This window comes from Leuresthes tenuis, unplaced genomic scaffold, assembly GCF_036924035.1.
Source record: "Leuresthes tenuis unplaced genomic scaffold, fLeuTen1.0.hap1 SCAF_8, whole genome shotgun sequence".
NCBI classification, from domain to species: domain Eukaryota; kingdom Metazoa; phylum Chordata; class Actinopteri; order Atheriniformes; family Atherinopsidae; genus Leuresthes; species Leuresthes tenuis.
In genome coordinates, this window is record NW_027325362.1 from 11997014 (window position 1) to 12013112 (window position 16099).

The following is a 16099-nucleotide window of genomic DNA, read 5'->3' on the forward strand; positions in this document are numbered from 1 at the left end:
AGATTTTAGTGATTTACGAAGGCGAGTCTGCTTGGTTCTTCCAGTGAATGGTTGTAAACATATATAAAGAATACCTTTGCTTCATTGTGGGCCTGCTTAAGCACACTAAATATCTTTGTAATTTAGGCACAGATCTAAGCCACAGTGCGAATTTTGCAACTGGCCGTGTTGCTTATGTATTTTTGAGAGATTCTAATATTATATAGATATATATAGATAGGCAGATAGGGTAAGGCGGTCTTGCCTAAGGACTCCTACTGGAGGTAATACCTTTCATGCAGGGGATTTGAACACAGGTCTCCCACACAGAATGTGGCAATCATACCACTACACTATCCACTATATTTGATACAATACAATTAGGAATGGAAATACTTGGAAATTAATACTTGAATAAATCCTATAATGTTATTACTGCTCTGCTTGAGAGTCATTGCCACCAGAGTTAAATGTATCAGGATCTTGTTTATGAGTGATGATGGGATGGAGCAAGAGATGGACTAATTAGGGGATTCATCAGCAGTAATGAAGGTGCTGCACTGGTCTGCTGTTGTGAAGAAGCTAAACTGACAGGCAAAGCTTTCAAATTACTGGTCCATCTTTGTTCCAATTAAATTGTTTCACTAGATTTGGGTAGTGACCAAGAGAAAGAGATTGCAGACATAAACTGCTGAAAGGAGTTTCCCTCAGAGAGTGGCTGGCCTTAAAGGTAAGTCAAGGAGCTTGGCCATCCGGAGGGAGCTTGGAGTAGAGCTGCTGCTCCTCCGCATCTATAGTTAGCTGAGGTGGTCCGGGCATCTGATTAAGATGCTTCCTGCTCACCTCTCTTTGGAGGTTTTATGGGTGTGTCTAACTGGGAGGAAACCCTGGGGTAACCCAGAACTAGGTGGGGAGATTATATATCCCTTCTGAACTAAGAACCTGGGGATTCCCTAGTAGAAGCAAGAGAGCATTGCTGTAGATAGCAATGTCTGACCTCAAATAAGTGGAAAAAATGGATGGATTGAAGTAAATGTAGTAGCTGCAGCATGGATCATGCACTATGGGAGCAAGCCATATGCCATAAAAGAGTGCAAACATTCTTCATTCCTGTTTATTTGTCATATATATCAAAAGAAGATGTTGGCTGAGAATATCAGTTGTCATAATATTTTGTATGTAATTATTTGCTAAAAGAACATTTAGATGCCCTGGGACCCAAAACTCCATTAATAGTCTGTTTGTTAGATTTAATTTATTTACAATTTTATTTACCATATTAGCGACAAATCCTGAAAAGGCAGATAACATGATAATATGCGCACAAAGGAAGGAGAAGGAGTCACACAACTCCTCCCTTATCAGAACCTGCAAGCCTGTCATTTTTCTTCAAGTTCTTTTATGCTTTGGCTTCTTTTATTGAGAAGTCTTTAATGACGGATATATACATTTACTTTTCAATTAGAACAACGCAGTTCACTACAAATATTTTTAGCAACTTAACAAGTGACAAGCACAGTGACTTAATGGATAGATAATTTTATTTTTGACATGTTTGCAAGGCAGGCATCATTTCACTTATTGCATGTGGTTATCAACAGTCTTTTTTATTTGTGACTCCATGTTAAATTGTACTACTACTGGGAGATTGTGGTAATTATCATTATATAGCTTTGTATCTGTTTACAAATCAGTTTATTGCTAGTCGACAGTTTTGAAAAGTGTAAGCTTCCATCTATGATTGTCCTTGCTTTCTAATAAAGATTTCTAGGATGCTTTCCAACTGATGCAGGGGCATCGCAGCTGCATCTCAGGGTTAGAGCCACCCAAAATGATTGTGATTGGTTTATAGTAGCATGAAGCATTTTGAATGTCTTTTGTTGTATACAAGAATGGAAATTGGTGCAAATAAAACCATTCTCCAGTGCTAACAGAGCTCTATGGAGTTACTTGCTCTGAGACTTGCTACTAGACTATAAAAGACATCAAGATTCAGTCATTGATTAATCTCAAAAAGAATCTGTTTGATTTGGTTTTACAATGAAATCAAGTTGGTAAAAAGCTAAGGAAAAGAACATCTGACATGTTTATTTTGTATTATTCATCACAGGGAGAAGTGTGCATCATGGGAATGAAGAGAATCTTCCAAAAACTGCGAGCAAACGTTCGATGTGTCAAGGCCAGAGATCAGTATATTTCCCAGATGTCAGACTCCTGCCCATGCACAGAGGCAGATTTTGTGTGGTGAGTTCCCTTCTCTGCAGCTATACTCTTTCTACTTCATTAAATCAAATGCACAACCCTTTAACAGTCTCCAGTGGCAGAGTCTATGAGCCAAACCGGAGGCACAACAAGAAGAATGTTTGAAGTCCTCTATTTTGTAATTCACAACTTTCTGTTGGATCTCTATGAGTTTAGCTTAATAAGTTAAAAAAAAAGCCAATACCACGAGTTATTTTAACTTATAAAGAAGAAATATTTCCCAGGTTATTCATGTTCCAGTAGATTGTGTTTCTGTGCATATAAAGCTTAAACTGTGTGAAACAAAAATGTTTAGTTATCAGTTGTCTTGGAATCGGTTATTAGAAGTCATCATTTTCTAAACAGCTTTACACATTGTGAAGAGATCTGTTCTATTTTACAGGTGTTACACAAAACGTTTCTAACTAACCTTTAGTTTGTAACATCGTGATGATTAATTTCACGTTACTAACTGAAGGTTACAGAAAAGATTTGTGCCAAGCTTTCTCAGGCAAATCTGTGACCCATTCACACAATGATTAACTGTGATGATTTACCACAGCTTTGACTAAGTACCACTTTCATATTTGTACACAACTTAATTTAGTCTCACTTTCTTTTATCTTATGTCTTCGGTGCTTATTGAAAAGCTCTAAAATATTACACGCTTAACCCCAGTTTACTTCTAAGAGTTCTCTTAGCACCTGAGGTTGTGCCTCCGTGATTTTGATGAAAGAAATAAAAGACAAATCTCAGTTGTTGGGGTATAATTATAATACCTGTAAACAAAAGTAATGTTTTTTGTTTTGCTTTTGAAGTTTGATACATAAAACATCAAAGCTCAAATGAAAGCTCAAATACATGTTGTGTGAGAACTTGTCTGACCCACAATGTTTCTGTCTCTGCATTTATTGATTCTCTCTGAAGTTGGTATTTCTGTTTAAAGTTGAAAAAGAAATGATATCTTATCTTGATAATGTCTCAGTATGTCCACTCCCCCCCAAAATAGTGACTATGGGTTTGAGAGGCAGAGCGATGGGAGCTGCACTCCAGCTTTCTGGTATGTTCCTTCAGCAACATCTCGAGACTGTGTTACAGGGGACAGCTTCCTCAACACAACAGGGTATGTCTGATTATACTATTATGCTGATACTGTACTTTTTTGTATCGACTCAAAGCAAGAAGTTAATGCCACTTTTCTGTGTTAAATAGGAGTTTGTGTACTGTGTGTTTTCCATAAGAGCAATTCAAAAAAATTAATACACATTTTCTTCAAATCTGTATGACACTGATTCTTTGCTAGTCGTACCTTGTACTTTTACATATTACTACAGTCACTGGCCATAAAAAGATTTTTGACAAGCTTATCTAATTGAAAAACAGAAATTCTGATTTGGTCAAAATGTAAAATGTTCACAATTTGAGCAGGAAAAAAAAGAGCAAATATTATTACAAATTGGTGAAGGACTGATCATGAAATAAATTCAATGCAGGCCTCATGCTGCTGTGTCCTGAGAGTCACACCCTGCATCTGTAGAGTTTATAAAAAAGATGGCCACAGTTACTGGTTATTTACTCACTGGTTCATGGACAACCGTTTTCAATCCTCAAGTTTGTCATGGAGCCAGTGCAGTCTTTGGTTTCATCTGCTTTTTTTTAAATCTGCGTTTTGTCTGCTTTTAAAACAATTTAAAAGGGTGTTTTAAATTGAAATTCACCTCCTGCACATTTAATATGAAAGAGAAATTGATTATAGTGTAAAAATCCACTCTTTACACGTGCCATGTCTTCTGTGAAGTGGATCTTTTTGAGATAGCCTGACTATTTGAGGACCTACAGCCACCCTGCAAGAGTGCAGCTTGCACAAATAGTTGATAGCTGTGTTCTCTGTGAAAAATTAAAAGATAAATGTCTTATAAAATAAATACTGAATTGTATTTTACTCAAAAAATGGAGCTTTGGAACAGGAAAGACAAAAGATTAGCAAATCACTGCTATATATCTTATGACTGTCTTCCTCTAAGTAAGAATGTTGTATGTGTCTCTTTTAGGCAGAGTTCTTATTTGTCTTTTATTGATTCAACTCTAGATATCGCAAGGCTTTGTCAAACAACTGCACTAAGGGAAGTCTGTTTAAGTATAGCCCCAGGCAACAGAAGTGTCCCAGTCAGGCTCCCAGGGGTCTCCAGCTTCTTACCAGTGAGGGAACACTGATGGCAACACTGGAGAGAAATGTCACCTTCTTAGTCTTTCTGGAAGAGGTGCTTATTTAATTTAAACAAGGAAATAATTGTGTGTAATGGGGTGGCTCATTCGTTAAAGCAGAGGAAGCAGTGCTTACAAAAATGACAAGTATTGAAAATAAGGATGTGTTGACTGAATATGTCCTGTGTACATACTGTGTGCTTATCCAATTATTAAAGTGAGCTGTTCAGAATGACTTGAACCACATTAACTCTTTGATAACCTGCGCTATTGTACTTTCATGCCGTACTTTGTTTCAACCACCAACCTCAACTGTATGCTTTATATGCTTCATGTTTTACTTTAAAGGGGGAGTTCATTTTTTTTAAAACTGCACCTTATCTCTGGCGTGAACTACTTTCATCTACTCAGCGATAACAGTTTGGTGAAAGTCGGCCCTCTTTCGGATGCTATTTAGATTTCCCGAGATCTGCGTATATCCATATAACGGGAGTGAACAGGGCATTGACAATACAGCCTCTAAATAAGGCATTGTCTGTCTATCTGCTGCAGCAGCGTGTGTTGTGTAGAAAGCCCCCATAAGCCCCCCGAAACCCCCCAATAACATGGGAGCTCTGAACAAACAGTGCAATAGTATGCATTTATTCATTCATTCATCTTAAAATATTGGTGAAATAAAGACAGATAATGCCTAATTTAGAGGCTGTATTGTCAATGCCCTCTTCACTCCCGTTATGTGGATATACGCAGATCTCGAGAAATCCAAACAGTGTCCAAAGGAGGCCAACTTTCACCAAACTGTTGTCAGTGAGTAGATGAACATATTTTATGCTAGAGATAAGGTCCAGGTTTAAAAAAAACGAACTTCCCCTTTAATGTACTTCATATCAAGATACTGTCAGAAGTCAAGCACAGAGACTGAAGAACCAGCATATCAAATTGTTATGCGCAGACATGATTTACAGCATGACCTTGTTCTTGTAGCCGTCTCTGAAAGTGCACTCTGTTACGAGTCAGGAAGGACTGTGAGAAACAACTGAGGTTACTTTGTAAGTGACAGTATTTTCTTTTCTCTTGCAAGGGCCTTGGCTCCATGACAAGTATAACAGTGGACTTTGGCGATGGAACCGCTATATCATATGTTAACATAAGCTCCATCGATGACGGGATCAAGCATATCTACAGCAAAGTTGGCATCTATCAAGTTTCAGCCACAGCAACCAACAGTCTGGGTTTTGACAGAGTCATACTTTACCTGCATGTCTCTTGTGAGTCCAGTAAAGTTCACTTTGCCTGATGAGTGCTTTGTCTGTTTGGCTAATATGATAAAATTACTACACAATGTGCTAATCTTCACCCTTGTCACAGCGGATCAAACACTGTAAAATCCACTAGCCTTCATATTGTTTAAACCACTTAACTTGTTATCCTTTAGAAAGAAGACATTAATACAAAACACTCAGGGTGCTTCTACAGCTTTAAAATGACTCATTAAAGTGGGTCTCAATTCCAAATCATAATCCAACAATGTGAGTGCCACTCAACCGAGATATAGACAAAGAAAGCCATTTTTAGACCCCTCACTTCCATAAAACTACCACTGGACAGCTTTAATTCAACTAATTATATTGGTGACCATTATATGGCTGGAATACCCATAAACAAATCTATCCGGGCTCTTGACAAACCACTACTGCAGTGCAAACAGCTTCCACACTGCCCATCACTGTGTTCCATGTGTTCAACGTAGTCAGCTGTTCTGCCAAAATATTATCCCAAACATGGCCTCTGTTGAAATTTTGAGCACAAGCTTTATAATTAGCCAAGTTGTAATAAAAAGCGTGAGTTTGCTGTTCATGTGTTTTCTCTCTAAAGGTCAGCTTGAGCAGGTGCAGCTCTCAGCTCCTTTGGTGGTTGTCAAGGACAAGGCAGTAAATTTCACAACGGCGCTTCGTCCCATTGACGTGGGAACTGTCACTTATTTCTGGTGGTTTGATAACAAGACAGAGGTAAGGCCTACATTCTATGTCATTCTCTTATTCTATTTATTAATCTATTCATTTTCCCATCTACTATCTTCTGCCTTTTAGCCTGTTGTGACCCTTGATGGAGCGATCTCCTTCACTTTCTCCAAGGAGGGAAGTCATAGTGTAACTGTTCAGGCCTCAGCTGGTAATACTTTCCATCAGGACCAAATGAGGGTGGCAGTTTACGGTATTTATTTAATTTGATCTTTATTATGTACAGAGTGCATTTTAACAACTTCTTAACTGAGACCATTTTAAAATTGTTTTTGTAATTATGAAACTGGGGTTGATTTTATACATTTTGTTGAGACGTCCTCACATCTGGTGAAGAAAACAAAGGTTCTCAAGCTTGGTTTTTGATCAGCTTTCAGCAACATCTTACTGTTGAAATATCTAAAAGATTAATCAATAAAAAGATCTGATCTGAACATCTTATAATGCCCACTTTGTTGAACATTGTTCTGCCTCCACCGACGTCAATTAGTTGTATTGGAATGAGAAATAGTTCACTATTCCAAATAATAGAAAGACCCTTTGCAATGTGAGATCTTTCCAGTCTACTCAGATCATAGAACCATTTAGCTTACAGCAATGAGCTTGAAAGCTAAGATTAAGATAGCATTTTTTAAGCCAGTACAGAATGTGAAGGTACACTACGCCGTGTTGCATCTTTGGCAGGGAACGTCATCTTCTGAGGAACACTCTCATGTTATCTTCATGCATGGTTAAAATTTGGTTTGCTTTGGCTAAACACTGGTACTTAAATTTAGTGAATCAATAGAGATGGGAAAATGGGGAGAAGATGGATTTTACCAATAACTGCACTGCCAAAAAGATCCATGGGCTGGACTGGATTACTGACCCTCACACAGCCTTTCCTACCTGCTGTACTGTGTGTGAGATACTGAAAAGTTTTACATTGACTACATCTAAAATCAGCTAATCAATAGTCCAGTGCTGTACAAAAGTATGATCTCCTTCAAAATATGACACAACCCCCCCCCCCCCCCCCCCCCCCGAGAAAAATATGGACTTGAATTTTTTTAGAGGCTAGTCTTAGAGTATGTGCATAAAAACATGTACCTGAAGGTCAGCATGGAGGTCCCTGCATACAAAAGACATCCTCACTGTATGGCACAGAAACAAACCCAATTGCCAAATATTTCATGTGACATCAAGTTACTATTCTCGGTAATATTTCATATAGTTGACAAACAATATGAATAATTTGATGATATATTATTTGACAGTATGTTTTATATTATTGTTGTTATTATGTAGTTAATAAGTAATATCAATCTCCCCATAACAAGATTTTCCCCAATGATAGACCATGTACAGTCAGCTGAAGCCTGGAGTAGTGAACTGAATAGGAAATGGAGTGTGGGGTGATGTGGATGAAACTTCAGTAGGAAACGCTTTCTCCATGTGTGCGACAGTTGCCACCCAGTGGTGGTCAGAGGAGAGGCACTCAAGGTTGTTCATAAAATATTAAAATTTTTTTCCCATTTATCTTTATGGTGAGGTGCCTGAAGCCATCTGATCCCAAAAATTAAAGCTTCAATTAAGAATGTTGATGGGTCTACTCTGTGGTATAGCTAAAACATTTTGGTCTAGTTAGGGCTCCTCTCTCTGAGGAAGGTAATTAAATATGACTGAAAGCACCAGAAAAAGCATATAAATTATCCTTTTTTTAAAAGTTTAAAATTTTTAAAAGGTTTAGGAAAACCTCTCTCCAATTCCGCATATATCTGTCTTTTTTTTTCAAATAATCCACCCACATTTGAACCCGCAAGCCTTCTTCAAAAACAGAAATATGATTTGAGACTTTCTTTCTACCTTTTAATCTGTATTTTATAACCAGCAGCTCATGGCAACCATAGATGTTGAAAGTTTTTCTTTTATGAAATGGGTTAGGAATTAAAAACAAAGCTCAACTTTTTTGAGCTTCTGCCATCAGATAATAATTTTCTTGCCAGTAACAATAACGTTAAGAGTTTTATGGATTGGTGACCTGTCCAGGGTGTTTACTGCCTCTTGCCCTGTGGCAGCTTGGAGAGGCGTCAGCCACATGTATAAAATGACATGTTTTTCTTTTGGTTTAATTGGCTCCCAGGTCGCTAAATGCTTCTAAGAATTAAAGTGCACATACAAAAATGCCACATTCTGTGAAATAATTGGGCATTCCTTAGAAGCTGATGATGGAGCTAGCATTACAGCAGGTTTTCTGTGAGCACTAGTTCATTTCCTTTATGCCTACAAAGATCAGTGTACTTTATCTCATGGCAATTCCTGACCGTCTTGTCTAGTGATACCTGAAAAAGATGGGAATATAGCAATTGATAATGTTTGATGTGCAGGGATAAATAATAGATTTACAAATTTAATATAGAAGATCACAGAGACAAACTAAAAAAAACAAGCAAAGAAGCGGAACTTTCATCTTTTTCAATTTCAGTTTATCAGTCATATTGCAATTCCAGCTGGCCTCACAAACTATTTGAAGTAAGTTATTGTTATATCGTGACTTTCTGTATTATGAAGTAAGAAAGAAGATTTCTGCTTGTATTTCAGATTATTTCCAGTCACATGCTTTGGCCTTTTCCTCTAATCTGGATGAGCTGAACCCCGGGGTGTCTGAGTGGAGAGAGGACATCAGCAGAGTTGTGAAGAGCTACATTGTTCAGGTCAGCTCTGTAGCTGCTGCTGTTATAAATGCCATCTCGTAATAAAATCAGCACTGAACTAAATCGAAAAAGGTCTCATTTAGATTCTGGACATCAGCAGCTTTTCTTGTGTAGAACAAGAAACCCTTTATTTAGTGAGCGAGTTCTTTTCTTTGTTATGCTGTATCTAATGCATGCATGTGATTTTAACAGATATTTCCTTCCAATAGATGCAAAATCACTATTTGCAGCACAAGATTTCAAATGACCAAGTCAAATAACTGCAGGCCAGTGAAAGTGCTGCTTTGACCGTTTCCGTTTGCTTTGTAAAGAGATGAAATGCTGGTGAGAGAACACAAAAACCTGAAGTAAAAGGAGACCAACTGTGGCTAAGAGTGTCTGGTTTTCTCCTCCAGACACTGTGCAGCGGGTTATGTAAATGACCTGGATAGTCTGCTCTCTCTCGCTCTCTCTCTATATATATATATATATATATATCTCAGTAGCCCTCAGTATGAAACATTCACTTTGACCTTCTGTCTTGTCAGATTTTACCACGGTTACACCACGATACTGACAGCAGACCTCTGGCATAAATACACTAAAAGCCTTGGCCTTTACCAAAGACTACTCAACATGCATGTTCCATTTGATCCAGACATTATGTCTTGACAGAGATTATTTATGCAAATGATATATGGAGCAGAAAGTATTTAATCATTAAAACAAACACTATCTAAATATTGTATTTTGGGACTGAAACGTAGACTACCACCTAAAACTGTTTCAATTAAAAAGTCTTTCTCATGAGAGTTTGCTGTTATTAAAGGTCACAGCAATCAGCGAGGATCAACTCCTGGTCACAGTGCTCCCGGGTTTACCAACCACAGCTGAAGTTTTTATTGTACCTGAGAGGAGGTCAAGAGAGGGAGCCATGGATGAAAAGTGGGCACACGTGGATCAGGTACTGTCTCCTCAGATCATTTAGAGGCCCCTGGCAGTGTTCAGTGTTGTTTTCTATGATCCTCACAAAAGAGACTTCTGTGGAGAAAACTTCCCTAAAGAATACATCAGGTGACAATGTGACATATCACTTTAATCTCTATTGCTTTATTCAAAAGAAAACAGATATTTAGGCTCCTTCTCTCAGCCGATAGAAACATGCCGTTGTGCAACTTTACTTCTGTAGATATTACCCAGTGAAATGAGTGAGTGAGAAGATTTATATGGAGAAACAGCTTAATAGGTTGTGCATGATTATCACATATGCAGCAAATATTTCATGTTTTCTAATATTTTCTTTGATGTTAATATCTACCCTTAATTTAAAGAATAACCCTTTTTTCCTATGATGCTATTTGCATAAATGTGACATTTCATGCATTAGAACAACTCCAATTTCAGGTCAACATGGACAGTCAAGCTGTTTTTGGCTTTTGTCATTCGCTGGTCAGCCACAACATTACAATCCTATGCCTAGTGTAGTGTAGGTGTCTCCTGTACTACCACATCAGCCATAGGCTTTTGGATCATGGACATGTTAAACACAGGGACGAGGGCAGATGATTCTTCGGATCGTGTGGGTTGTGGGATGAAGCTCGGATCGGATTCTGGAGCATCCATGTAATTCTTGATCGGATTTGCTTAGGGATAACATGAAAGGAAGGTCAATTCTTTGGGCTATTTTTTTCGTGTAAGCATTCCTGGGCATTTTTCACTGTGCAGCAGGGTCCACTGTCCTGCTGGGGAAAACAGATTTGTCAGTGGTACTGTTGCTATGGTAATGTGTTCTCTTTTTTTTTTTTGCTTCAATGTTTAGGTGGGTGATATGTATGATAATCATATCCTCAGGAAAGCCTGAATCCAAGGTTTCCCAGAACAGTAAATTATAATGTGACAGTGAAGGTTTCCACTTCACCTGTCAGCGATTTTGATACTGTGGCTCAGGATCAGAGATGTGTGATCAGTGTGTTTTAAAAGAGAGGTTACAATCGAACTAAACTGTTTCTTTGTCAGTACTCTCTTGGAGATTTGAAACTTATTTTAGTGTAGCAATACATCACAATGAGAATCATGTCTGTATTTATTTTTATCAATTACATCATCGTTGCATAGTAACACAATTTTTTTGTGCAGCTTGAGGAGAATCTGCACCCCGTTGTCACACAACAGTGAGGCTAACTTTGACAAAAATAAATGCAGACTTGATGTTCATTGTAATAGATCACCTAAGGTAGCCAAGTTTAAAGTTTCTGCAATTTGTGTTTTCATAACAAAGTTAGAATAAATGGATGCCACTGACTGTATAGTGGATATGAGCAACTTTGTGTTATGCCTTGATAAAGGTCAGCAGTAATGAGGACTGTACATTTTTTGAGATAATTGGGCCAAAACATGCTCACACTCTGGTGTGGTAAATTAAATAATCACACAAGAGCAATGTGTTTTGATAGGCTCATTGTTCTAAGCATGGAGGAACATCCATCTCATCTCATAAAGCTCCGTACTTTCAATAGCAGGCCAATTCATTCTCCTTGTGTAGTTTCCAGACCTCTTCAGAGTCACCTGCAAGACCTGCTTCTCAATGTTTCTTTTTTCATAGTTTTATGATTCATCCATGCAGCATAAACTTAGATAGCTAATTTGGATGTTTTTTCTTCTTGATTGCTTCTTTCTTTTTACAGAAGTGTCGATTAAAATGTTTCATTTATGGTGCTGAAGTGCCAAATGATTTATTGGCGTAACACATCTTCCTTATATTTCAATCCTTTCTAAATAGTAATACTTTAAGTCAACACTAGAGGGCAATGTTGTCTCATGGAAAAGCTAGAGCTCTGAAAGGACACTCACAATCATGCCAGAATTTGTCAAAGACCGCTGCATTTTAAAAGTTTCGACTTACACAAACCTTTAAATAATAAGAACAGCATTATTTCACAGCATCGTGCCTCACTGTAATTATTACTTTCTTTCTTCAAATTAAGATTTTTTTTTTTAGATTGATCTCTTCCTATGTTCTTTAAGGATTATAAAACAGAGTTGTTTCTAAAGCACAGTGTAGACCAGCTCATTTATTCATCACAAATAAACATGATTTTGTCGGCTCACAGTCAGTCTTGAACTAAGTTAATAGGTATTTAATTACATTGATGCATCATATAATTGGCACCATGGAGAAGGGAGACAAACTGGGGCAGGCTGCTGGGATTGGGAATTAAAGAGATGTATTTATCTAAAGCCTGTCTGATTACCTGGCAGAACCTCACAGACAATAGGGTAATAAATCTTCAGTTCACTGTTCTCATCTCCAGTGAATGACTTGCAGTATGGAGGCATTAAATGAACGTGTGCCCACGCTTACACATGTGTGCGTTGAGTGTATGAGTGGAGCGGCTTATTAAAATGTGTAATAGATTTACTGACCCTGATATGCCACTAGAACAAAAAGTAATTATTCATGCTGTGTAGAGCAGTCTAATTTTAACCAGTAGAAAGATTTTAGAAAGAGCGAGATGGAATTAGTGAGGCATGGCTAAGGACTCAAATGGGCACTGGGAAGGCATTTGGGTCCCTTGTTAAATGACTGCTTCATCAAGGTGTGAAAAAAACTACAGAACTTTGAGCACGTTAGGAATAAAAAATTGAAACGACAATTTTTTATGATATTAGAAAATGCTTTGATTTCCTATAACGTTGACTCGTTGAACTTTTCAATGGGTAATTCGCATTCTCTTTAGAGTAGTTATGCCAATGAAATATAACGGAAAAAGCCCCTCTGTGACAGAAATAGCAAAAGATTATTATTTCTTTAAATGTCACTGCTGCACTACAAGCAGAACGCCCTTTTACCTGAACATGTTTTCTTCCCCTTTAAAGTCTGCAAAGTTTCTGAGTAGCAGTGTTGCATGTGTCATATCAACATTTACTCGTGTTTAGGAGGGAAAAAAATTCTGATTCATAATTCAGGCGTTTGGATGAAATGACTGGTTGAAATATTGATGACAGAATGTTGCTGTACAGCTGCAGCGAAAAGTCTTTACTGTATCCCTTCTCCCAGCTTTCCAAAGTTCTTCTAAGTGCTCTGAACCAGGACCTCATCCAGTTCACTCTCAAACCGGGGGTACAGGTGAACGTGTACGCCACACGGCAGTCTCCTGGTAAGTCTACTATTGATGTCTTCAGCATGACTTAGTGCAGTTCTTCCAGTTTTGAGTTTGAAGATGAAGTTAAAATGTTGTCTGGGAAAGAACAATGGTATGAGATTGAATAGACAGTTTTGTTTTGTTTGGTTTATGTTAGTTTAGATAAGTTTTAGTAAGTTGTAGTAGCTCTTTAAGTCATTTAATTGATGTTTAATATATGGTATTGTGCGGAAGTCTTTACTCATCCTTTATTTGTCCATATACTGTATTGAGGCAGGAAAGCAGAAAATAAGTTTGGCAATTTATTTAAACGTGCAAACATAAAAGAAAATACAATATATAAAGCAAAAACAAAGTTTGTACAATTCCAACATGTTCGAAAGTCAACATTTCGTATCAGCCCATTTATTCTTCAACACAGCCTGAATCCTCTCAGACAAGGATTCTTTGTAATTTCTTCAAGAATAGTTCTCCAGGCTTGTTGAATGACATTCCAAAGCTCTTCTTTGAATGTTGGCTGCCTTTTGTTCTGTTCTCTCTCAAGATGATCCCATACCGCTTCAATAATGTTAAGGTCTGGGACTCGGGGAGGATTCATCAGTCCATAAGACCTGTTGCCACTGATTTTCAGTTCAATACTTATGTCGTTGGGCATACCTCATCCTTTTGTTCCTATTTTCTTTCCTAAAGAATGACTTCTTGACAGTCACCCTTCTGTGGAGACCATTTCTTATGCTTCAGTGAACAGTAGATGGATCAACTAAAGGGGCAGGTGCATGTCTCAGGTCCTGCGTCAGCTCTTTGATGTTTGTTTTTTTCTATTTCTGAGGGAAATACTTTCAGACACTGTTAATCTGCTGTAAATAGTTTAGGCCTGACACTTCTTATTTTTTCCTTTACTTGATCAATTTCCTGAAATGTTGTAAGGACAAACTACGCATCATGCTAAGAAATGCCAAGTTTTTGGCAAATAGCTCTTTGGGCACAGATGCACCAATCCACTTTTTGGGTTCTTATTTGCTTCAGATACCTAAATTTGTATATTCAGCTACACCGATACATTCTGATACCGGAACTTATTTATTTATACTTTAATAGTAAAATAAGATCTTCCTTTTATTAGACAGAATATTGAGAAATTGCCATGTTATAGCAGCAAGGGGATAGCAAAGCAGAATTAAAAAGTCACTACTTTTCACTACTAGTCAAACTGGAAGAACAAGATCAGAATGAATAATAGGACTCAAGCAAGAGCTATTGCAAAATGTTATTAGAAATAATAGTGGTCTCAGAAAGTAAACACTACGATTTGGTTCAAAATTGCTGTATTTTTATGATTTATTTTCTATTTTCATCACATGATTACATTAGAAATGACATGTATGTGTAAACTCAGAGTAATAATGAACTAATTCTGTCTCACCATTTTAGCTGAAAGCTTAAACTTTCATTATAACTTACATTGGCCTATGGAGTCTGGATTCAGTCGTGAACAAGGACATGGATCTGTCCACTACCCCATCTGTATCAGAGCACATACCGATATTGGCTCAGACTGGTCCAAACTCTATCTTTGAGAATCACCTTGTTGGTGCAAAAATACTATTTTATGTCTATCAAAATGTGTTGATAGACACAACACAAATGTGTCTTTGGAATTTTTCATAGATGCGACTACAAACAATTATGTGTCTTTGCAACAGGCTGCTAATAACAAAGTGCCTGGAGATACAATTTAAAGTTGATTCTTTGATAAGAGGTCTGTTACGTCTAGACTCAAATAAAATGGTTTGAGTTAGGTGCCTTTTTGTTTTTAGGGACTTAATGGTCAGATAAGGTTTAAGTGTTAAGGCTTATAGGTCAGTGCTAAGGCTGAACAACCAAAAAACACTTTCAAAGAGCCTGGAGAAATTGTTGCTCAAGACCTCTTTAAAGATTACAAGAAAGTGGAAGCAAAATTTAAAGAAATGAGTGGTGGCTTGAGACTTTTGCTAAGTACTGTATATATAATTTATATTCGTGTAGGATTTCTTTGTACATTTGACCTCAAAGTGTGCTCACTCTCTCAATCTTCCTCCTTTAAAGCTCCTCTTGTGGACGGCAGTGACAGTGTACATAGCAGCACTGCAGTCATCATGCTCGTGTCCGTGGTACTGATGGGCTTGGCCGTCTTTGTAATATACAAATTTAAAAGGTACTGTATAGTAAATACAGTAAATATACTGAGAAGAGATTTTCAGACACACTGATACAATTATCTATGAAATGATCTGCTTTATTTGCTGTGTATGTCTATGTGTGTGGTTGTTGTTTGCACTGCCTTAGAATTGGCGTCATTATCTCTGAGCACCGCCGCACTGCTGAACTCTCTAAAACTTTACCCAAGTATTCAGACTCCATATATCTCAGAGCTACAGCCACAACACAATAATAGCTGGAAGAATAAGACAATTCCCCTCTGTCTCAATCTGTGGAATATTACTGGGAATGACAGTCTAATCAATTCTCCCAGAGTGCTGAATGGGTGTCAGAGTCCTGCAGTTATCAATATTCATCTATCTGACAATGTGAGGGTTGACCTTTCAGTAATGCTAAACACAGCCATTCAAGGTGAGGCATCCTTTGCAGAATGGCAGGAAAGGTTGAGAAGATAAGTCCTGAGACAACATATATTATACAGTGAGGGACATACAGTAAATAGCATCTTCTGCTGCAGGTAATCCCATGCCAATCATGGCAGAATGGTTTAGTTCCTCTGCAATGTCACTCATTATAAAGTAAAAAAATTACCTGACTCCAACTTTCTGGATTGTAATTGCAACATTAAGACATCAACTTT

General features: G+C 37.6%; 1 protein-coding gene across 1 annotated transcript in view; it reads left to right on the forward strand.

The window, feature by feature from the left end:
- LOC140312954 (VPS10 domain-containing receptor SorCS1-like) overlaps positions 1-16099 on the forward strand; it is a 50920-nt gene that overhangs the window by 30666 nt on the left and 4155 nt on the right. The window contains exons 16-25 of the mRNA XM_072390856.1: positions 2090-2223; positions 3230-3343; positions 4310-4481; positions 5507-5693; positions 6301-6434; positions 6516-6639; positions 9027-9139; positions 9948-10082; positions 13176-13275; positions 15346-15454. Of these exons, the coding sequence (XP_072246957.1) occupies positions 2090-2223; positions 3230-3343; positions 4310-4481; positions 5507-5693; positions 6301-6434; positions 6516-6639; positions 9027-9139; positions 9948-10082; positions 13176-13275; positions 15346-15454 (1322 nt within the window). The remainder of the gene's footprint in view (positions 1-2089; positions 2224-3229; positions 3344-4309; positions 4482-5506; positions 5694-6300; positions 6435-6515; positions 6640-9026; positions 9140-9947; positions 10083-13175; positions 13276-15345; positions 15455-16099) is intronic.